The sequence below is a fragment of the Rhopilema esculentum genome, chromosome 5, assembly GCF_057945365.1.
Source record: "Rhopilema esculentum isolate cy_ngs chromosome 5, ASM5794536v1, whole genome shotgun sequence".
Lineage (NCBI taxonomy): Eukaryota > Metazoa > Cnidaria > Scyphozoa > Rhizostomeae > Rhizostomatidae > Rhopilema > Rhopilema esculentum.
Genome location: NC_142819.1, coordinates 7,150,520 through 7,175,306, shown reverse-complemented (window position 1 = coordinate 7,175,306; position 24,787 = coordinate 7,150,520). Strand labels below are relative to the sequence as shown.

The 24,787-nt window shown below is 37.2% G+C and overlaps 2 protein-coding genes across 2 annotated transcripts; one reads left to right on the top strand and one right to left on the bottom strand.

Moving 5' to 3' along the window:
• Window positions 1-1,048: 1,048 nt before the first annotated feature.
• On the top strand, window positions 1,049-19,406 carry LOC135689555 (inactive tyrosine-protein kinase transmembrane receptor ROR1). Its single transcript, XM_089116243.1, has 14 exons — window positions 1,049-1,801; window positions 4,372-4,528; window positions 5,191-5,376; window positions 5,877-6,148; window positions 8,212-8,559; window positions 9,843-10,178; window positions 11,165-11,428; window positions 12,366-12,553; window positions 13,857-14,036; window positions 14,298-14,532; window positions 15,713-15,799; window positions 16,362-16,524; window positions 17,081-17,209; window positions 18,914-19,406. The coding sequence occupies exons 1-14, from the start codon at window positions 1,720-1,722 to the stop codon at window positions 19,092-19,094; spliced, it is 2,808 nt and encodes a 935-aa protein (XP_088972369.1). The 5' UTR covers window positions 1,049-1,719; the 3' UTR covers window positions 19,095-19,406.
• Window positions 19,148-23,526, bottom strand: LOC135689556 (tRNA (adenine(58)-N(1))-methyltransferase non-catalytic subunit TRM6). Its single transcript, XM_065206808.2, has 2 exons — window positions 23,030-23,526; window positions 19,148-21,983 (listed from the first exon to the last, which is right to left on the bottom strand). The coding sequence occupies exons 1-2, from the start codon at window positions 23,470-23,472 to the stop codon at window positions 20,963-20,965; spliced, it is 1,464 nt and encodes a 487-aa protein (XP_065062880.2). The 5' UTR covers window positions 23,473-23,526; the 3' UTR covers window positions 19,148-20,962.
• Window positions 23,527-24,787: the final 1,261 nt, after the last annotated feature.

Here is a 24,787-nt window from a genome sequence, read left to right as displayed (position 1 = left end):
TCTGTGTTCTTCGATAAATGTTGTTTCATTCGGTAAAAATCATTTGTTGTTAGTCAATAGTAACAAAGTAACTCCAAAATTTTACTTTATTTATTTTTATCAGTATTTATCTTCTTATCAGTAGCGTAGCGAGGGGATATTCTCAAATCTATTTTAGGCTGATCTCAAGCGCCTCGTCGCAAAAGTTTTCTGCTCGCTTTGCTCACAGGAGAGCCTCAATGTTCAGTAATTCCCCGCCCTCCCCCCCCCCCCTCGTTTTTGGGTTTGTATAGAAAAGTCTTCAGACATTCCTGATAAAATAAAAATTGAAATGCTAAAGCAGTCCAATCCTAAAAAAACTGGATTCTGAAATGCTTGTCGTGGACTTTGTTCCAAAGAAAACGGACTTGGTTTAGAACTTTTGAATACTGTTAATTATTAGATATTTGATTACAACTTTGGAAAATCGCTTTTTACGCGTAGAGATTCCTCGCCTTACACAATTCAGGATATAAACGTTAGTGGAATTGTGAAGGAAATAGATAGTTTTAGAATAAGGTCAGCCACCTATGAAGTTAAACAGAGGGAAAATGCAACGTAAAAACGACATGGCTTTTTCAAACAAATTTACAAAATGGGTGTTTTTCCAAATTCTTAGGGGGTGTGATCAACAAAAATATTTTCCTCTTTGGTCTACCAATCTTCCAAATCTGGCTACGCCACAGCTAAAAACCAAATTTCAAAAATAGGCGTTTAGTTTGCAAGTGGGGGGGGGGGGGGGTGCAAAACCTTCTACCAAATAAGTAGATTTGCCAACAAATGACAAAGTTTTCCGACCAAAGCGCTAAAATCTGTGTTGAAATTGTTAATTTAGAAAAAGCCCCCAAACCTCCCCCACACTCCCGCAAAGTATATCCAATTTTCTTGCAGAAGGCGAACTTTGTTCGAAATTGCACTTTAAGGAATCCCCTGTTTGTTCTTGATTTGTTCTTACGACAGTTTCGAGGCTCGTGTTCTTATGAAATCGCTCATATAAAAAGAATGTATCAGGTGACTAGAGGAGTAACAACAAATACTTAGGAGATTAATTTTGGCACTGACTCCTCGGCACTTCTGACGCTACGCACCTGAACTATGATATGTTCACAGAATATGTTCTGGAAATTTCAAAACACGGAAGTGCGCTTTCTGCTGGTCATCTTGACACCAAACGGGGTTGTGACGGCACAAATTTTTCGACAAACTTCCGCATTATAGAATAATGAAAAGGTGATTGTCTTTAAGACGTAGCAACTAAGGGCAATTATTACTTGACATTTTCAAGCGTTATGCTATAAAGCAAGGTAATTTCAAGCAAATTATGTTGTAAACAAAGGCTCTTATCACAGCCAAGGTGATGAAATTCTACCGCAAGTGTTCCGTTTCTGGTGACCAGTCTACCCCCTGTAGCTGACTGGCAACTGATCACGATTTTGCTAGAGAAACATTGGCACTGACAGAGTTCTTGGGCTACCAACAACGATCGCATGTGCTATAGATTCGTATCATAATATCATAAACCATGCATGGTAATTGGCAAAACAGTGCCCGATGCTTTAAATCATTATGACATCTAACAAAGGGTTTTGTGTTTTGCATCATCCCTTATTTCAAAACTGATTGTGAAATTTTGAAGGAAAAGGACAATAACCAGTCACATCAACACAATCTCACGACCAACAATTCGACGAATTCTTGAAAATGGAGAAGAAAACAAGAAGCTTGTTTTACTTAAACTTTGGACTACTACTCCTGTTCTCGGTTGGCTGTCTAGCAAATGTGGGTAAGTTTACCATTAAGTTTTTTGCTCTTTTAGACGAAGGAAGACTGCTGAAATCATATAATATCACGATATATGATTGAGCTTGAAAATTTTAGATTTCTTACTTATTTAAGTAATTCTTGATAATTACTCCGTCGTTTTACAAATGCTATGTACACCTTTGAGCATCGTGAGGCATGATTTGAAATCCAACACCATTTTCTTTTTGAATTTCTCAAGAAGGAATTGCCAGTCATTCGATTTCTTTAATTGTACAGGAATAGGGAAATTGTAGTCGGCCTACATATGAGGTTTGGCTGATTTCATTCGATTGCCTGTTCCGAAGTCCATCTTTAATCGGAAAGCGTCCTCCGGCTTAATGACCCTCGATGTGTGCATGAATATTTCCAAGTTGTTGGTTGTGGTTTGCGGTGCACGGTGAGCAAGACGCACCAACGATTTGGGTGACTAGGTCAAACCCAAAGCACGTAGACCCGATAAAATTCAAGTAGTCCCTTACAAAATATCTGAACCTGGCGCATGGTTGTGGGAGCCAAGCCAGGCCTGGAGCACGTTTCCCCACTTTTTAGCTCATGGTGGAGGTGTCTCTTTTTGCCCAGATCTCGTCCCCCCCCCCCCCCGTTTTTAAATGCCCCCTACCGCTATGGTTTGTTTCAGACCCAGATACAAACAAGCAGTTTTCAGAAAATGCTAAAGTGTATTTGGTGAACCCTTTCGTGTAAACCATTTAGCACAGCTCTCTACGACCGCGTAGCCATGAGCAGGGGTGTAGTGCTAGGGGTGGTCAAGGGGAGGTGGGCTGACCACCCTTGTTAATGCTGAAAATAAGCCAATTTCTACTTTTGCTATTGTTTTTCGCAGCGTTTTGCGCAAGAGCCCCTTGTTATTTTGATAGCACTACACCCCTGGCCAAGAGGAAGAGGGGGATTTAGCACCAATTATCTCCTGAAGGAATTTTCCACATATTTTCTTAAATATTTTCCACATATCCCCTTCTCACTAAAACAAGGTACTTTATCTGCCCTAAAAAAGAGTAAAGGCTTAAAGTCAATGTTATAGCATGTTGCCTACTTTTCTGCTGAGAAATTCATTGTAATGGCAGTATCAGGGAATGCGGAAGCAGGGGGCTGAGGGGCTTTAGCCCCCCCCCCCCCCCAAAAAAAAAAATTTTCAAAATGTATTTAAAGCCACCATCGGCAAAATTTAATTGCATTGTTCTTTGTTTTAAGCATGTTTAGCCCCCCCCCCCCAAAAAAACGTTTTAGCACCCTCAATCTGTAATATGCTCCGCGGTCCTTGGGCAGCGTCAGGAACATTTATCAGAGGGTAATTATACCCCCTTACGCTTTTTTAGACTATTTTCAACCTAGTAATTTTCAATCTATTTTCAACAGAAAAGGATAATGTTGGGGAATATCATATTCTGTTAGTAGTTAAAATGGTAACGGTCTGATAAAATGCAAATTAAAGTGGGTTTTTTCGGTAATAAAAATGGGTTTTATATTATATAAAAGTGGCAAGAAATTTTACAGTAGCTAGATCCTTTGTCCATTTTCATCACCTCAGTATATGATAGGTGATCTCATAGCTGATTTATTTAAAAATCGACTCATTGCCGGTGGTAGGGTGGGGGTTGCTCTGTCAATAAAGCAACCTTTGGAGACCTTGACTTGGTATGTACTAATCTGTATTTATTCTTAGTTTAGTAGGTCAGTTTAGTAGTAATCTGTATCACCTTTATACGACATTCAGGTGGGGCACAGCCTCTATTGATATATAAAGGAACATTCTATTTGGCCTTCAGTCATTAAGGCCCGAGTTACACGACGTCGGATTGGTTTTCGCTTCGGATTGCCCACCCCACGATCGAACGAGGTTTCGGAGTGAAAATCACTTTGGATTCAGTGCTTACACGAGAAGGAATGCGAAGCGAAGTACTTCGGATTGATTTTCACTTCACCTCCAGAGCGGAGTGACTTTCACTCTGGTTACGCTCACCGAAGTACTTCGGATTGCCTCAGCGTCGTGTAACTGAAACCCTAAAGTAGCTATCAAATATCATCAAAAATCGTTCTTTTGAAGCATCGCTCTAATTCTTTTTTATCTCCAGCATACAAGATGTCAATGTAGAAGTTAAGTAAGTGAGTAAGGTGATTTGGTTAGGATCATTTCTAGTTTCTATCACTATACCCGACAAACGCGTCTTTTTTAGTCCAAGGTTTTCTATAGTTTTCCAGTTTCCTACAAGAACGGTCTTGAAGCGATGCCAAAGTGTTCTACAGTTTTCCGGTTTCCTACAAAAGCGGTCTTGGAGCGATGCAGAACGGCCGAGGACAAGCCAATGCATGCATAAGTGTGGGAAGCATTTTCACGATGGGAAGGGCACGTATAGGCAAAAAGGGACACCTTCGTGAGCTGCGAATAGACAATCTATCGTGTGCCCTACACTCCCTTCCCCCACCCCTCCGCCGCCCCTTGAATGCAGCAGGAATTGATTTTGTTATCCAAAAACATGATACATAAAATTTTCAATAAGAAATTTTTACATAATTGCTTGTTATTATTTCCAGGGATTACCTGCGACTTCTCGAAAGTTGGCCTTTGGAAAACATGTGGTTATTCAAACTTCACCCAAGAACAATGCGCAAAAGAAAACTGTTGCTTCGGAAGCAACTCGTTTGTACTCAGCAAAAATCTTTCTCAGAATTGCGTGAAACCTCCAGACGCGTAAGCGAATTTCCTTCAATGCTTCTTTTTTTGAACTGGCTTGACAGGCACCGCAGAGAAGGGGGGCTGGGGGGCTATCCCACTTTTTACCAAAAATTCAAAAAATTTACCAGTCAAACAACCTCTTACTCGGTTTTAGCCCCCTCCCCCCCCACTCTTCTCAACGCTACGCGGTGCCTGCTGGATACTTTATTTTTTGCTTTATTCTACATTTTTTAAGGTGGTACTTATCAGACTGATCTAGAACTGGGGACGCTTTGAGCTATTTTCCCTAGAAAGGAGAGTCGTTTGAAGTTGGCAATATCTATGCAAAATAATGTTGAGTTTCTTTGTGGTGACACCCCTAGCCAAAAGGCTGTCAAAAACCACACCCACACCCACACCCAGAGGCCGAGACTTTCATGTGTTCACAGATTCGATCTTGTTGCAATCTTAACTTGTTCGAATAACCTCTTAAGCACAAATCATACCTTCCGTCGCTGAAAAGATATGAAATATCTGTGTGGTCTTACAATGTTAGAAACCCCACCGTGCGTAAACCATTCAAATGATAAATTTGAACCATCAAACACAGTTTCCTATTTCTTGGTTGTAGTTGCCTTCTCGAAATCAAAATCAATTTTTAAAAATAGCATTTTTGGATCCTTTGCTTGCTATTCTAGGTTTGAGTGGAAAAATGGAACCTGTCACAAATACAACGGCACAGTCTGTTTGAAATACCTGGGGAACCGCACACTTGGAAGGGAGGTATTCTTTGACATTCGCTATGGCGTAGCAAGCACTGAAGCGATTTTGAGACAATTCATTCGAATTTCCGATCTCTCTGTTAAAGGATCTCAGCTCTGCAGGTGACTATTTTCAGTTGAATAAAAATGTCTGGATAGAAGAAGTTGTTATTTTGTACCCATTTCACCCTGCTGCCAGTGATATCCCTCCTATTTTCATACCAACTCTCTAACTCTGTTTGGATTGAGATAAATATCGCTTTATGTATATCTATGTATGTTTATTTTTATGTATGTATGTATTTAACCAGCGTTTATTTGTATTTCTATATCTCTGTACATTAAAGATTGATTCAACAACGTCATGTATCTTGAACTTGAGATTGACTCGACTGACACTCAAATCAAAGCGTAGCCTGTTAGGACCGGATTTTGATTAGGAATATTCCTAAACTAGGCCCAGATGAAAACATAGGGGGAACTTCCCTTAAAGTGAACAGACCCATTAGCGCTCTCTTTATGTGCTGCCTCAGCAGACCTTTTTTGGGCCTAGTCTGACACTGTACCCTTATTTCTGAACTCTTAACTACTGGCAAATAGTTATTTTTCTGTTTTCTTCTCAGACATTTGATACCGACTGGTGTATGTCAGATGATGTTGCCTTTATGCAATGCGGAAAGTCGTCCGGAACTTTCTTGCCGAGAAGACTGCGACCAGATTCATCAGTTCTGTCCCAAAGATATCGACCGTTTCTATGGTGCTTTGGAACTTTTCGTCAAAACCCAGGATATCAATTTCTCACATTTGAATATCCCAACATGCACTGATTTCAGATACTCCTACGAATATGATTATAAGAAGAATGAATCTTGCACATTTGTTGGAGGCAGTCTACGTAAGTATGCCCACTATTCGCACGTAATGACGTTTGCGCATAACGAAGAATGCCCAGGCCATGTTCAGCTGGGTTTGATATTCCATGCACTTTAGACGTTTGTAGTATATTGTATAGAGCTTTGATCATAGGCGTAGACTTACATTTTTTTCAGGGGGGGGGGGGGGGGGACTCAAAAAATTGATGACAATTCCTAATGGCAGCTGCTGATGTCACAGGATAGAAAGTTTTCATTATCGAGGAAGAAGAAACACACACATGAAATGACTGAAAGTTTATTTTTAAATCATAATCAGTTTCTTAAGGTTGAGATCATCAGTTCTATTTAGGCACCCAAAATGTTTATGCGTGGAACCAATAATATAACAAACTAATCTAAAAATTGCTAAAGCACTTCCTTATTTTCCAGGGGGGCCCAGCGTTTTGGCGTTTTTATTGAAAACGGGACAAGGAACTCATAATCAGGAGCCAAAAACAGAACAAGAGTAAAAATGCCTTGAATTTAAGTGCGTGGGATACCCAGACTAGCGGTCCTTGTGAGCAGTGCTCAAAGGGTGATTTAATAAATATTGCCTGGAACAAAGTTAGCAAAGCTTGATGTGGAATAAAACACCCGCCAATAAAATGCTTCCATGTCCGGTTTCTTATTTATCCATTCATGAATAATGTAAATTCGGTTTGATTGGCATCTTGAAAGGGTGAATGGAACATGACTCCGCCAAGCACACTTTCTCTTATTTCACGTTTTAGAGTGAAGATTAACATGAGATAGAACTGAATCGAGTGAACTTTGACAAAGATTACAACACTCGCAATTCGCTCACTCTTTTATAATATTTATTACAGTACTTGCAATACAGCATCAATGTGAAAGCCTTTATCCGCGTTGAGTGTCTCAGAGTTATGAACAACAAGGAACGTACCTGAGAACTCTCTTTTTATAATGTAAAAGGAGGGGCCACTATTCTTGCTCAAGTTTGGTAACAAGGTTTTGGAATTAAATATAATTGTGGCATAAGCGTTTGCCAACTTGGCTAGAGCAAATACATTTTCTCCACTGCTCGAATAAAATGTTATTAGATTTGTTTTGGGAGAAGCCTTCGCGGTGTTCCTTCTATGTTTTAAAACCATTCTGAAATTTTTTGTATTTGTAATTTTCTGATATTTTTATGTATTTTTGTTTCGTTTTTGTATTGACCTTTGAACCATAAGTCACTGCCTTGCTGTTCATATGTCAATTAGTGTTTATTATAAGATCAGTTCACGAGTAGACAAGCTGCAGTTCAGTCGTGTTAACTTTCTTTCGTAAAATATTGTAACAAAGTTCCTTCGAAAATGAGCCATTGGTTTTCGTCGTCCAGACGCGGGTAAAATCGTTGCATTCAGGATGGCTGGTGCTGGACTCATTCAAAATCATGATGAAAAATGTATTACTGTGTCGCAAAAAATTGACGCTAGTTTTCAAAAGTGGTTAGCTAATAGGCGTTTAGGCTGGTGGAGTCACTCCAAATATTGATTTACTCGAAATATTGACGAAGAAGGGGCCAAAACATAACAGTATTTGAACAACAAAACGGCATGAAATAGAACAAAACTTACAAATTTGCTGAAAACAGAACCTATTAGAAGAACAAACGAACTTTGTGGTCCAAGCATAAATAACAGAACAATGCTAGAGATGGCTATAATTTCTGTCCTGTTAGTTTTAACTTTAATTTTTTATTCTCTCTCTTGCTCCAATCTTTCACTGTCATTTCTAAATCGATTGCATCAGTCAAATCCTTCTCCGTTGCAAGGACAATCAGGTCTTCGAGTCTCTCACCAGTCATTGTTGATCGAAGGCAATTCTAGATAATTTTCGTTTCACTGAAGGTTCTTTCGTCCTTTGCAACACTGACTGGGGCAGTATATAGCAGCGTTGCAGCCTTGTAAATGGATGGAAAGATCGATCTGTTCTTAAAGGCAAATTCGGACGTGTCACTCAGGCTTAACGAGTATCAAGCTACTGATTTAAACATGGATACTCGAGGTTTTTTATGCTTGATATCTCATTTCTCTTTCAGCATGCTCCAATACATTGTCATCTACCTCTGGAGTTATACGTCACTCGATGTCACAAGGAAAGTACTTGCCAAATCACAATTGTACTTGGAAAATAAATGTGCAGACCTCTTTCCACGTAAAGCTGACTTTCACGAAGTTTGATATTGAAGCCAGCAAAGACTGCATGAAAGATTACGTCATCATAAGAAACGGACCTTATTTGAAATCGTCTCAAGTTAGCCGTCTATGTGGCAAAGATCTTCCACCAGCTATTACGATAAGTAACAATGAGGTGTTAATCCAATTTGTTACTGATGCAAACAAACAGGCCTCTGGATTCATTTTGAATTATGCACAATTCACACCAGGTAAGTCACATCCTTCTATTTGGTGACATTCAACCATAACGTTGAGTTAACTACAACTTAAGTTAACTTAGCTATGTCTCGTTGTTCTCTAAAAGGTCTACAGCTATGATAGCTTCCATAATCTTGACTTCTCTTGACTTCTATTCCCCCCTGTGCTCTCCATTTGATACGAGCAATCATACATTGCCTGGCCAGTTTGAATCACGCGATTTTCTGACAGATGATCTGACATTTGATCTGACTTTTGGTGTGCATTTAAAATGATTTGTGCCAACTGTGCAACGACCTGGCATTTCACTTAACTTTACACCTAGCATTTGAGCCCGTGCAGGCATCAACTCATTTGCGCGTGTTTTTTATTGTTGGCCCCAAGCAGCTGAAAGTAAACAAAGAACGATGAACTGGAGAACGATGAACTGTTGGGCCAAATGTTTGACCTTGACCAAACATCACCAAAAATTGTATCTGCAATGATGGTAGATGAACTGTTTACACTAAACATTGACAGCTGCTTTTGATTAAAAGCAAAGTGGTAGATGCCCAGACAAGTTTGATACCGAATGCTATACTGTCAAAACATTTTTCTCTGTATCCACAAGAATGTGTTCCCAAATCTTCGCACCTCTTTAAATGAACAGCCATCAAGAAAACTGATGAATTCTATGTGTACCAATTTTTCCTGGTGATACAAATCTTTCACACTGCAGTATATGACATTTCACTTTTAAAGCTCTCATTGAATATCTCAATCGTGCCTTCGTTATTGCTGAAAAAACTTGTCTTTTTGGGCCATTTCAGAAGTTGCTTTTGCAAATACTGTGGAACTCCCTGCTAAGATGCCAATATGAAGATTTACCTAGGCAAATGTTACTTATGCAAACCAATAAATTTTAAGTATAATTCGGTTATAACGTATTTTAAGGGACCAGTGTATTAAGTACGTTATATCCGAAGTACGTTGTAACGAGGGTAAGTAAAAATTGACTAAAACCAAGCACATATTTTGCCGGGACCAAGCACACCAGTACGTTATATCCGAAAGTACGTAATAACCGAGTACGTTATAACGGGATGTAACTTCTTTCCCTAGATTTCAATGTTTATTCGTGTCATTGATTTTTGATTTTGATTTTGCCTAATACTGTATGTTCGATATAATTAATCAGCATTCTTTGTTTCTAGCAAACTTTGCTTAAGCCAGCTATGCAATTGTTTTTCTTTGAATCATTTTACTTTAATTCTCAGGTCTATCGTTAATAATGATACGTATTTTTATTTCAAAGACACCAAATCAGATTCTGTGTCCATTTCAAAGCAAAACATTATAATCATTGCTGCCTGTGCTGCCGCTGCTTTTCTGGCGCTGCTTTTATTTATATTCTTGAGATGGAGGTGGAATAAAAGGCAAGACTACAAACGACAGGAATTAGAAAAGGATATGGAATTGTTCACAGGTTTCACAACAGTCAGAGATCGCATACGTCAAGATTCAATGCCGAATCCGTTGATGGAAGCCCTGTCACGTATAAACCCAGAACACAAGCCTCCACAGTGTCGTTTAGACAGAGTAGAGTATGTGAAAGATCTTGGCCAAGGACAGTTTGGGAAAGTTTTCCAAGGTTTGGAAGAATTATAAAGTCTTCTATAAAGTCCAACGCAAACGTCATTGTAGTTATCAATTTTTTTTTGTATTCAATTCTTTTGCAAATCGTCCACCCCAAATTTTCATCTGTCACGTTTCAAGTTATGACTATGATTTATCCACAATAGTTAACTACCCATCATAAAGTTTCCAGGAAATTTCAATCCGTAATCCTATTGATAGTCATACGTTATACGTATTCTAGAACTATATATCCAGGTCAACATTGTCTGATGAGCTAAGGCGACGCTGATTAGTTTCATGTATATCTCGGTTCGTTGAAATGACGTCATCCTGGTGATTCTCCTCTAGTCAGAATTTGGACCAGTGGTCACGGAATCGCCAATGAAACTCCACCTCAAGTTATGAAAATCTTGCAGAAGATATTCAAACTGACATTTTAAAGGATTTTTTCCTCATAAATCTATATCAGACATCGATTTTCATTCTATGCTTTCAATGACAATAATGTACCTAAATTTATAGAAAGCAGTTTATGCGTGATGTTTAGTAAATGAATTGGTGTGACTAATGGCAACTCGAAAATGGGTTATAAAATGTCCAATGTCCACTCAAACACGTGTGTAGTTATATATTCATTGATATGTTTCGTACAGCAAATATCAATGAATATATAACTTTGGTACAGCAAAGAACATACACATTGGTACAGCAAAAAACTTCAGTTCTTCAGTACTTTCAAGTCATTTCTGTTAGTCTCTTAGTGACAGCTTCCTTGGATTCCTTGCATTGTCTATCATTAACATGCAAGTGGCAAATTACTGAAGTTTACTGTCTGTTGGTTATATAGTGCTGCAAATTAATGTTTCCTTCCTTTTCTTACGCTGCCTCTTCATTTTACGTTGATGCATCTTTGAAACAAAACTCCTATAGAAGTTGGGTGGGTCATCTCAATCTAGTTTCAAATGTCCCTTCATACTGACGTGTCACCGTTATTTACAGGGCGTTTCAAATTGGGCCAAGACGCAGAAGAGATCAGCGTGGCTGTTAAAATGCTGAAGGAAGGATCGTCAGCCGAGACAAAGGACTCCTTCATCCAGGAAGTGACACTGATGACCGTTCTTTATCACCAAAATATCCTTAAGCTGCTTGCCGTGTCTACAGAGGAAGAACCATTTTGCATGGTTTTTGAATATATGGTTAATGGCGACCTCAATACGTATTTGAGAAAAAATGATCCGGAAAACACAGAAGAGACTGAGAAAGGTAAGCTTGATATCATGCACTGTTTATTTCTGCTATCCTTTTTAATTAGAGTAACCCACAATAATCCATGAATCGATATCAAAGACTTTTTAACTTTACAACTGTGCGTGGCTGGAGAGAATTTTTTTCGATCTGGAGACCTGTTTAATGGGTGTGGGGGGGGGGAGGTTTTTTGCTAGATTCCTGTTCGGCAAATATTTGACACAATGTGCTAAACACGAATTCTCATTCTGGTTGGAATTGCAACTTTAAGTAATTGATGATTTTACCCCTTGCTTTATTTACCCAAGATGGAGCAGATTTTTTCATAATCTGTGGATTTAACTATTTGAATTGGTTTTTTTGGGAACCAGGCTTTGCAAATATGTTTATGTATACTTAATTTTTATCATAATCCGTTACTAAATTGCTTAGCATGCAACAAGTCGCATGGCACAAAACTCTTTAGGCATGCGAAATGGGAAGAAAAATAGTTTGCTCTCCCACTTTGGTTTTGCCATCTGTCTTTAATTAAAGATTCCTCAAATCTTGCATCAGAATTTAAGGCGAGAATTACCTATACCCCAGGGAGTAGTCATATATTTTAGGATAGTGGTGCTCAGTTTCCTCTTTGGATCGACAATTCGAGCTTTTTTGACTCAATCAATTGTACAATTACTTTTTCGGGTTCATAAAATTCTGAATTATTTTTTGGGTTTAATAAGAGAAACATTTTAAGAATAGAGAAACTACAACTGCCCTATGCAGGGCGAGAAAATTATTTTTTTGGCCTATTCTTGTGGTAGAAATCCTTTTTTGGATTGATGGTTTGTGCTCCAGCCTGAGCACCCCTATCTTAGATAAATATGGGTAACCCCGTAGGCCTATCGCATGTTTTGTTCTCTAACTTCTGTCTCCGTTTGTATAATTTCTATCTGCTTACTTTACTTCATTCTAGTTTCGTTGTCTACGGATAACTTGGTAAACATGGCCGCCCAAATTGCCTCTGGTATGCAGTATTTAAGTGAAAAAAGATTCGTTCACAGGGATTTAGCGACGAGAAATTGCCTGGTTGGAGAAGAATCTGTAGTCAAAATTGCGGATTTTGGAATGTCACGTGATGTTTATGAATCTGATTATTACAGGGTAAATTTTTTGGAAATTTTCGTCTCTAGTGTTCTTAAACCAAGCAAAATATACCCCACTTATACATGTGTTGTAATATAAAAGATAACTTCTGAAATAAAACCAATGGGCTCACTTGCTTTTTCTAGCATGTGTTGGAATAACATTGCTAAATTGAGATTGTCTGAACAAAAAAACTTCTTGTGCTGGGCTCTTTCTTTGCAAAATACCACGGAGAAATGGTAGCAGCAATTCATCAAAAGGAATGCTTGTTGCTCCATGGCTGCAGCTTTATGGCCCATCTGCCTTGTACATAGAAATATGCATACTTCGAATATCGTTAATTTGGATATAGTCACATGGTCTTACTACCTAGGATAAAAACAACTTTAGGCCTATAATGCTCTTCTACTAAACCCATTTATTTGGTATGGTTGTTCAGAACTATTCCACAGTGATGCACTCTTGTTCTATATGATGTGCAAGCATTTTAAGTTTTTCTAAGTTAGTTGAATGACTTTAAGATTAAGAATGTGGTATTTACATATCTAGGGCAAATAGTGGCGATGTAAAGTCTAAATCTTACTGGGCTTAAGCCGAGCCCAGTACAATGAATAGGAAAAGTTTAAGTATGAAAGGTGCACTACTAAGGCTTAAACCAAAGGCAGAAATTTTCAAACCACAGGATTGAAAATAGATCATTGTTGGAGATCTATAGGTAGAAGAGAACAAAAAGTAGAGTTTCATCTTTGCTCATTTTTCTAAACTGAATTAACATGTGATATAACTTGCCTTCCGGTATGAAAGAATCCGTAGATGAAAAGGAACTGGTTAGCAGGTCAGAAAAGGAACGATCTGATAAGATCCTCTAATCACTTTCCGAATTAGTTGTGACACTTTCGTGTGTGTGATTCTTGTACCCAGTAGAGAAACTTTGCCTATATTTACGTTGAAAATCTGGATTGGATGTTGGACTTTCGTGTTTGTAATTTCTATCTACTCTCAAGTTCCTAATTGTAATAGTCTATTAAGGAAGGGGAGTTTGCATTTTTTTAAAAAATCCTAAATGGGGTGGGGGTCATAATAAATTGAAATGCTTAGATTCTCCGAAATTATGTTTTAATTGGGGGTGTTTAAATAGGAATTTTGCATGAAATACATAATTAGGGGGGTGTCAATAAATGGAAATAGGTATGCAAAATTTCTGAAAATTGGAGTTTACTACCCCCCCCGCCCCCCGTACAGCTAAGAACTTGATAGTACAGTAGAGAAACCTATCTGCATTTGCGTTAAAAATCTTATATAACGATGTCTCCCTTTGAAGGTTGGTGGTGCTGCCATGCTACCCATTCGCTGGATGCCACCGGAAGCTCTTCTTTATGGAAAATTCACGGTGGAATCCGATGTCTACTCATACGGCATCTTACTATGGGAAATATTCACTTACGCCCTACAACCATTTTATGGTTACTCGAATGATGAAGTCGTCAAGTTTATTAAAAAGGTATATTCAGCGAAAATGTATAGTGTCACAGATATCTGACTTTAATGGTCAAAAGCTACCCTTGATGCTTAAAAATTCATTTTATTCTTTAACTCTCTTTCAATTTTTTGACCGTATAATCTGATAAAGAATAGCAAATTTGCTATTGCCTTAGAGAATATATTTTTTTGATTGTGATGTCGCAAAAAATTCTTTCTAGCATCAATGCAAACGAATCATAACTTCAATTTTAGCCATTCCAAACTACCACATCTCTTTCAGGGTGTTGTCTTACCCAAGCCAGATATCTGTCCAAACGAGATCTACGATAAAGTAATGACAAAATGCTGGTTCAAAGACCCTGAAAAGCGATTGAACTTTGAGGAGATTTTGAAACGGCTTAAAGGCGATTACGAATACGCTCAAGAACATGTCCCTAAGAAGCCAAAGAAAGATCCAGTACCAACGTACTCAGTTCCTCCATCACGAGAACTTCAACCTGAGCCAACCACTGAAGGTGATAAATTGTATTATATTATGTATTTTGATAATTAGTTGCAATTACAGTATGCAAGAAACACTACACGAAATAATTACTATACCCTATTCCTGGGTACCATACCCCGAAAACACAACGCTGTGACTAACTTGTGACAATTACATGTAAAGAAAAGACTACTTGAATCTGACGTCACATGGATTATTCGCGTTTGGATGAGTATTGTTGTGGGACTTCCAGTTCAAGGTAGACTTTCGAATAAGCGACTACTAGAACAAAAAGAAATTAAAGTTTTTGAAAGGGATACGGTGGCTATATGGCTTGCAGTGAAATCTAAGACATACTGTACAAACCGATCAGGTTTATGAAATAGGAGATAATGAGCATAGTTGAATCGTAGCTTTTTTCTGTTACTTCAATGCTCTTTTATATTTTGTACCTCAAACACAACATGCTTAGAGGCTATATTTAATTCGAAAGAGCCCTGGCAAGGCCAGGTGAGGCTATGTGGCTATCCAATTCGCTTCTTTGGTGTAAATAATAGGGAGTTTGCCTTGCTATCTTTGAATTTATTTTCACGGTTTTTTGCTTATTGTGAGAAATGGAAATAGCTTATTGCTTTTACTCATAGTTCACTTTTGTAATACAGTATTACTATTGCATATTTATCGAGCCGCACGTTAAAATAATATTGCGGTGTCAAACGCAGTAATGCAAAGAGATCAACATATACAAAAGCAAAGTAACGGGCGCCAAATCTATTTTAAATATTCATTGAACAGTGAAAAACTGACAATTTTTCAACCAGAAAGATGAATTTGAACAGAGTGGGACAGTCGAGATAAATGAAGTGAAAAATCGTTATCTCTTCTCTGGCCCTTCCTCTTAGGTATATAATCGTTGATTTCTGCTTTCGTTTCAAGTTTAGATCCTGAACGTTCCAGGAACGCAACAGCTAATACAGACCGATCCCATTATTACGTCACTTGTGTTGCCACGTACGCAATGCATTCTGGTAATTGTATAGTTATGAGCACCGTTGCTAACCACTCCGTTTACTGTGTTCTTTCATTGCATCGTCACGTTATAACAGTATTTATTTCAGAATGATGAACGGGAAAAAAATCATAAAGATTTGATGGAAAGGGATATTTTTTCAAAAATCTTGAATTCTGTGTTCTTGTGTTACATCATTTAGGTGCACCTAAAAGAATCCCGTCGAAAAAGGAGAGCCCGCAGTCATCGCCTCAGTATGTAAATTATCAAGTAGGAAAGGAAAAGCAAGGTATGTGAATAGTTGAAGAAAATCAAACTACAAGCTTAATCTCTACAAGCCTGTGTCGTGAATAACTCACTCTTCAGGAGATGAGGAGATTTATATATCTATATATATTTAGAAGTTTATTTGATAATGTTAACAATAGTGAACTGTGAATACACTGTTAATAGGAATGAAAGAGACTTTTACTTATCTACTCCTTCTCTCTCTCCACAACTCTCCCACACTGTATATTCTATCTTGACCTTTTCTCTACTTTCTCTCCCACATATCTCTCTAATGTTTTTTTTTCTTTTTCCCTTCCTTTTCTTATGTTATTGGTAATGCTAGTATTGTCTGAGACCAACCCTTTAATCAAATATTAACCAAAATCCAAAATGACTTTCAACATCCTTTTTGGCAACCGGTCCTCTCTTGCTTTTTCTTCCATTGTAAGTTGACATTTTGTTTCATTTCGCTATTCACATGTATTTTGATGTCTAAATCAGCAACTTATTGACTGTAAATTATATGGTACGTTGTTTGCACATGATGAGAAAATTTTCAAAATTCAACTGTTAATTTTTAGGTAACACTATAGAACTGAGAGCAAAAAACGGAGCATTTCCAAACCCGTTGTATGGAAAATCAGTTAACGCAGAAGATCTCTACGACAGGCCAAAATCGCACTCTATTAGTTCTGATGATGGAAATGACGATATTGGGAAAACAGTCGAGTTGCCAAATGCAAGGTTATTATAATCTTTACCTATCATTATACATTATACATTTTTGTTTGTGTTCAGTACCTCCAATATTCGGCAAGCTATCTTTCCCGAACCTGCGCCTAACGTAGCTTATACTTCCAAATGAAGGGGGGGGGGGGGGGTCTTCAAGAGTAAAATTCACCAAGGAAGGCATAGATGGAGAAACATTTCCGTACTATTTCTCCTGCCGATAGGCAATATTGTTGTATTACAAACTAACAGTTTATCGACCAAATCGTAAAGAACTGTTATATCCCCTGCACCACCTACTAGCAATGCCCTTGTTAGCCCTTCTTGTGGCAACACTCCCAAGGTAAAAAGGGTACACAACTCGCAGTTCAACTCTGCATGTTTCGGGTCAGCTTTCTGACATCAAGATTGCATTTCAGAGTTGCCAACACCTTTAGAAACACTTTTACCGAATTAAAACCGTGTAAAAACTTTGAAGATGTAGTGCAGTGATATGCATAGCTATTTTATTCATTTACTCATTAGTTTTTGCATTTGAACGGTCTTTTCAAGTGTCTTGTTAATTCCACAGGAATACAGTTGTGGCAGATGACTTGTACGATCGTCCAAAATCAAACGCACGAGCTTATCCTGAATTAGAAGAACAATTTGAAGGTGGAACAGTGCCACTGCCTGAAAGATCCTCAAGGGTGAATCTAGTGTAAGATCCATTTCATAATCACAAGCTTCACAGAACGAAAAGTTTTTTCTATGTACAACGGTGGGGTGCAGCAGACAATGATTCAATGTTGCTAGTCTTTGCTACACATTTTATACGGTTATATGCTATAATACAGTAACCTACATAGCAAAGTTGTCTCATCATCGCATTAAGCGTGAAGCTCTGGGCGGCAACTTAGAGCCATCCTGTTCTTCACACCAACAAATGTACACTCTTACCTTAATAGGTTTTGAGGTACCGGGACGTGCAATTATTTAGGGATACTTCTTATTGAAAAGTGCGGAATTATCGGTATCAGTTTTTGAAAATGTGCAGAATTTTAGGTACCATTTAAAGAAGGATGCAGAATTATTATGAGCACCATTTCGGAAAATATATCAAAATTACTAGGAAAGAAATTTAGCATTAACAAATAGAATATGAGTTAGAAATGAGATTATAAAATATGTGTAATTTTGAGATTTTTGGGAAAAGGACATGCAAAATTTGTTTGATGATTTTGTTGTGTTTTAAAAATGGTATTTGCCTTGCGAAATTTTAGGTATAGTTTTCATCATGTTTGCGGAATTATGGGACATATTTTTCAGAAATATACGATATTATGAGTCCAAATTTTGAACCAAAATGTGGCACGTCCTCGTCCAAAACTAGACTTAGTTACCCTCAATTAGTTACAAAAATAAATACAAGCAAGAAGCAAGTAAGCACATATGTATACACGTTGCATAAAATCTATTAGCCTTGGTGGAGACTCTGCGTATTGTCAGGGAGCGTAGAGTCAACAGGCAAGGTAAAAACCTATATGAACAATATCGTTATCTATATATTTGTATCTGTCTTTCACCAGCCAGGGGATAGTGGAACCTGATTGGTCCAACCAAGGGGGATTTCGTGACTATTTTTCTTACTGGATTATTTGGACACCTATCTTAGTATAAAGGGTGATCACCTTTGGGTCATTATCCGCCTTATTAAGCCACTTAGCAGTACCGTTCTAAATTATTTCAAAACGTTATGTCTATTGAATATCACGTTTTTATAAAAATCATTAGCGGTTGCATAGTTGATAAATTAACCTTAATAAGCGAGTACAACGGGTCTTGAAATGATGAATAATTGGATTATCTTAATTAATGGAATTAATTAAATAGTCGGGCTCCTGGTGGTTACTTCATGAAAAATTTATGCTTGGCACAACTGGTAGCCATGTTTATGATCTGAGATGTCTTTGCGTGATGGTCTGTAGAAAGGTTATAGGGAGTACTGTATTTTTCTCTAGCTTTTTTAATTCTGCTGTAACTTTTTGGCATAAGGTACTCGATAATGCAGAAGTTAAAAGGTAAATCAGCGATTTCAAATACATTGTTGCACAAATTATAGACTCAATTTGAAAAATATTTTCATGGAACAGCTTTTTTCTGGATAAAAGAGTTTCGGGGAACATAAAAAGAAAATATTTTGTGATTCAAGAAACAACACAAGGTGTCCAGATGCTCTTTTAGTAGGGCTTTTTGACGCATTTACTTGTCAATTATTGGGATCACAATGCGCCATTAACAACGTGGAAACGATACGAGCCCCTTTGCTATTATTTGGCTATAGTTACCAGCCTTGTTCGTAGAGTTGTGCGTCCTTAAAGCGACAATTTTGTATCGAAATTTAATATTGAAAATTATTTTTCAGGAATGAATCAGGATACGCAAATCCAGCAGTAGCTCATGAAGATGAGGATGATAATGGAATCCCAGCAACTGAAGAAGAACTTGAAGTAATTGCAAGAAAAAGATACGTTAGCCCAAATGACGTAAGACGATTGAGCAAAAAGGAATCAAAGTCATCCATTGTATCGAATTCATCCACATAGAAATCAGCACACCAACATCAAATTCTTCATGAAATACATTTTGGGGTGGCACCTTTTCTCCAAACACCCAACAAAATGACTGATTTATTCTTTTTCAACGATTTGTCAAAATTTCAATCTTTCTCACTACCTGATATTAGCCTAATCTAGGCGGTTCATGTGTTCAGTCCCCCGTTCAAATATGCCCTAAGCGATTTCTGTGTATAGAAAAATTATCGTAAGGTTTGTATAGCACAGTTTTTCAAATAACAAGTAATCAATACTATGGTATGTGATTACAGATATTTTTATTCAAAAAAATAATATTGTTTTACTTAAATCATCAGAATTAGAGCTGTTTGAATTTGCCAAAACTAAATTTCTGAAACAAGCCTCCATTACCAAAGAATACAGACTAGCTCGATTAGGAGAGAGAATTTTAACTTTCTTATTGTTGTTTTTGTCCATTTGTATATTTTAGTCTTTTATCTGCACCTTTTGCAAATCACCAAAAATTTTACGGACTTGATGATGTATTTTACGGGGATGTTTTAGTTTAACTTGTATAATCAACCTTTTTATTGATAAAAGCAAGGCCGATTGTACAGTGAAAATCACAGTTGTTACTTGCAGAAGGTTTATTAAGCCAGTTTTGATAATGGAGAACCTCCGAGCTATTTGGGTGCGGTTTAGATAAAAATTTAGCATTTTACGGATAATTTCTAAATTTTAATTAAAATCACAGTAGACAATTTATATTTAGAAATTTTCATTCTCCATTTGCAATTTGTAGGTACATCGAATAAAAATGTTTTTTTTTCTTCTAACATTTCTTCAACATTGCACCACAGAGGCAGTTAATTTTGGTTCATTTTTTTACATTTCATCTCAGATCACATTCCAGACCAGAGGGACAGAGGCGAGTGCCCTCTTACCACAGTCCTAGTTATTTTTGCTAAGCTTTTATCAGTGGTCGATCAACAGAGCAAGAAACTGGTAAAAATCATTTTTCAGGCCTTCTTTAGAAAGAATTGCCTTCTATAGAACGTGGCTTTCTAAGACACGATTCTAGAACACAACTTTTGTCAGAGCTGTACTTAAATCTATACTGTCCATAACTGTTGGAAAGTTTAAATGCAGCATTAAGGGTCATCAAAATCCCTACAGAATATTTCCCAAATCAACTGAAATTTGTGAATAATCATCTTGATATTAACTCCATTATCTAATAGCCTCCTTTTGAAACTAAGCATAAGTTTTCCACTGTCTAGATATTTATGGAATATACATTGGGTGATAGATAATGGTTTGCAAATTTTGCAATGTTGCCTTTATACAAACGCTAATGTTTAAAGGAACAAGTATTAGCATTTAATCCACAAATTGGCCTTCTGGTTTGGATGGTTGCTCATTTGAGGGAGGTGGCATAAATGAGGGTGAAGGACCTAAATCCTTTTCTGCATAAAAATGTTCATACTAAAACAATCTCACTTTTTTAGTTCATAATGAGAAATGAAACATGTTGCCCATAAATGAAGATGTTTAAAGTCATAGTGACAACAACAAAATTGTGAAAAGCTTTGTTATTTCTATGTTGTCGTTTTCCATTGAATATGGAATTTGTCATAGACTAAAATTATGAATTGTAGAAACTGGATTGTCAGGGAGGATGCTTATTAAATACCAATATTTTTTATTTCCAGCGTGGGGGCTAATTCGAGGATGGCCAGCAATTCAGGGGCTTAATAGAGTCAGGTTCAAGAACCCATTTAAGGGTTTAAGAAGCTAGAAAACAAATCAACACAATAATATCATGTCAGTGATTGCAGGAAACTTCAGTAGTGAATAGTCTTCTGATGATTGAATGATATACATATGGTACAAAGAAATCAATCATGTTTTAAAATTTTTTGTTTTGGTTCACAGTCATAAGTTTCTTTAACATCAAGTCCCTGTATCTTCAGTGCTCTCAATAAATATCCACTTCTGGCACTCATTGTAATGCCTGGGTGTGTTCTATTTGGTAGCACCTGTAACTCTCGCAACCATGTTTCTGTTAGATTTACATTGATGGCTAGCGAAGCATCTCTCAAGTAGCGATAACACTCCATCAGTGGCTCCTTGTATTGGCAATAGACAACAATGGGAGAAGATGGTTTTATAAACTCCATCAGCTCAAGAAGAATTGCCAATGGATGAAACTTTGTTGCAACGATAAGTGCATCTAAATTTTTGCTTTTCAGATACTCTTTTGCACGAATCTCTTCTTCGATTCTCTTTTCCTTGGTAAACCGCTTATTACAAGGTATACTTTCATCATCTTGTGTCAACAATGTATCGCATTGATCTGCCATATCACTATCTTTATCAACTGAATCTTCTGCTAAAGAAGGATTTATTGTTTCATTGCCAAGTTTCTCATTACATTCCTTAAGTTCATTTGACAAGCTATTATCGCTGTTTGAACTTATGTTGTTGCTGTTTCCTTTCTCTTCATTTGATTCTGCTGCACTGAACTCATGTTGCTTATTTTCACTCTGGGCAAAGCATTTGCCATCAAGCTCATTTTTTAGTTCCTCAATACTCTCAAAAGAAAACCCACATATTTGCTTGGTCTTTCTTTCTTCTTTGAAGCTAAACTGGTCTAGAATTATCCTCACAGGACAGTTTCCATTGTAGGCTTGCACAATCTGACCATCTTCTCCAATACGCTCTAGAATTGACCCTATGACCATGCCTTGACAAGTTTCAGAAACTAGAACATTGGACCCAAAATGTATGTTTGCCCAAGCTAAAATTTGCGCCAGTGTGTCAGGTCTGATTTCTAGGATCTTTGAAGCTGCTTTTGTGAAATACAACTGAGACAACAGTCGAGCTGTGGGTTTGTAAGTTATGAAGTATGCCAAGTGCCTGCAATTATAAAACATGCTTAGCAAAACACTTTATGCAGTGTACAAAACGGTCTTTAACATGTGTTATGGATGTTTTGAGCATTTTGTTTCTAGAGTGACTTATCATATATGTATAATGTTAACTTGATAAAGCAAGAAAGCTTTCTTTTCCAATAAAGAATAAAATTATTTTCAGGAAACAACAACAATTCACAATTGATCCTAAATTGAATACGCAATCTAATATACAACTTTAGCAACCTTTTCTATAACTGACCACATCCTTCCTATGAGTATCAGCTGTTAAAATTCTTTTAAATCAATGTCAATTCTTTGAGCCAAAACTCACTAAGCACCATACCTAAACATCCTTTCAAAATTATCTAACAAGAAACTGACAAAATCACCCTATTTGCTTTTTGAAGAAAGAGTTATCTATGGGTACGAAATATTTTTGAAGGGATATTACCATGTACCATAAGAATAATAGTTCCATAGGTTTACAGTCTGTTGCATTTATCACCAAGATTTCAGATATTGTTTGGTCCTTTTATTTTTAATAAAATCAGGGCACAAAGGCATCAATTTCTCCTTCAGTATAATTCTTAAGTGTGCTAATTTCTACTTTCTTTCTATACAATTAAGTTAGGATTTGGAAATTCACTCAGTTTTCTGAAAAGTAAAATATCATGTCAGTCATGTCCTTTCTTGAAAAGTAAAATATTGGTATTCGATGAATAATAAGGTTCTTTGCTCAGGGGGAGCTCTCTCCTCGATTAGTCTATCTACAGAGAGAGCTCCTCCTCAAATAAATTCCTCTTCCTACGCAAGCCCATTTCAGTAGTATGTATAATTTGTGTTGTATTCAATTACTATTGTATTTGCTGTTGTTAGTTGTATTGTTGTAAGACCTTTGTATGTAGTGGAATTTTAAATATGAAAACTTGAACTTGAATGTCAACGATAACAACAGGGACAGAGCAGCAGGCAGCACTGTGGTACAAATATACAAAAAAAGAATGAAAAATAGGAAACTGAATCAAAACCAAAAATTATAGAACTCACTTTTTTTTCTTTTTCTTTAAATATTTGGCTTGTGAATATGAGGTTTTATCTTTGAAAGTTGAACTGCTTTCTACAATCTTCTCTATAATTTCTTGGCTGTCGGTTCCACCCTCCTTAAGTTTCATTATGTCATCCTTGCTAAGCTTCTGTGAGTCCGAATTATCCAGAATTTCTCTGTTATCACGAGTTTGCTCATCTTTATCAAAGTCTGCTTCGTCGTTTTCAAAATTGAGCGGATTTGTTTCAAAAAGTTGGTTGCGTTGGACCTCAAATGTTGAGCCGTACGGTTTGCCAATCATGCTATCAAGATAGAAGCTAAAGTTTCCCATGCGCTCTTTTTTTCCAGACCGTGCTTTAACATACTTCAAAGACGCACCTTTCCTTAGAACGACTCCGTCGTTTAAGGAAATCAAATGTTCTTCTTCAAGCATGTTGTCCTCCATATTGAAAACCTCAGTTCCATCCAGGTTGAATCAACACAAGGAAGCAATGCAGTCACATATACTCCTCCGCAGCAATGACCAGGGTTCCGTGGTGCACCCATTGATTCATATAATCAAAGATCAAGGATTAATATTTGCCACTTTTTTATTTTAAATTTTTTTGCGTGAGACTCAGGCTGGTTGGTTGAAAACACAAGCCACAATTTTACCTCCTAACTAGACCCCGAAGAAAACGACATAAGAGTTTGTGTAAGAAGGAAGAACCGCAGGATAGGCTGTCCGCCGGATTCTGTGAATCTTGCAATGAGTGTTGTTATGAAAGATATACAGGAACAAAGCAATACGACAACGAGAATCCAATGTCACGAGATAAAATAAGATAGTTTTCCAGCAAAAATATAGCTTTTCATGTTTTATGATTTGCTATCTACATTTAATCATAAAATACCAATTTTCAAAATTCATACCTTGAAGTTGTGTGCTAAAATTCGCTTTAAGCCAATATTGGAACAAGCATTCCAATTTTTCGTTGATGTATTAGTGACTTTAAGCCAATATTGCAGCAAGCACACCAGTTTGTTAATGTCTTGGCAAGGTAAACAATTTGCTACGATTCAAAGGAGACTCTTATTTTCATCCTCAAATGATATCCCAACTGTTTCTGTGCACAAATGTTGACCCTTCATCGTGCTTTATCAAAGAAAACTCCCAACGGTAGACTTTTGCTAAGCTTTGTTTGTCTCATGATGGACATTCAATTCCCAAACCCCCCAAAATTAGAATCTTCATGATAAGTGCTTCTTGCGATAGAAAAACGCTACGGAAAACTTATTTGAAAGGTGACCATAGTATATCGGTTAAGGGTAGACGACGGTACTACTCGTTGTAAACATTTTCAAAATCAGCCTATACAACTGCAAAATTTAAAATAAAACGGGAAAGCGGGAAAGTCCAAAACTTTTCAGAGTATTGAGAAACGTACTTTGACCAAAAGGTTTGCGAACACTGAGATCAGAAGGACGAATAAATTGACAAATAGCTTTTTCGGCTGGTCCTTTGGTTTTGATGAACCATACAGGGCTAAATACTCACATGGGGAACCCAAGAAATGGAAATATTTTTGCCTACTCAAATCAGGAACTGCCTTAAGAATGTAGATTTCCTCTAAAACAGCCCCCACTTTTTGGAAAAACGTAAAGAAATAAGAAATAGACCACAATTCAAGTTACTTTTTATTCGGTTTCAGCCCTCCCCTGACATTTTTTAACACTCTGCAGTGCCTGACTTTTGCGATGCCTCTTATAAAAAATGAAGA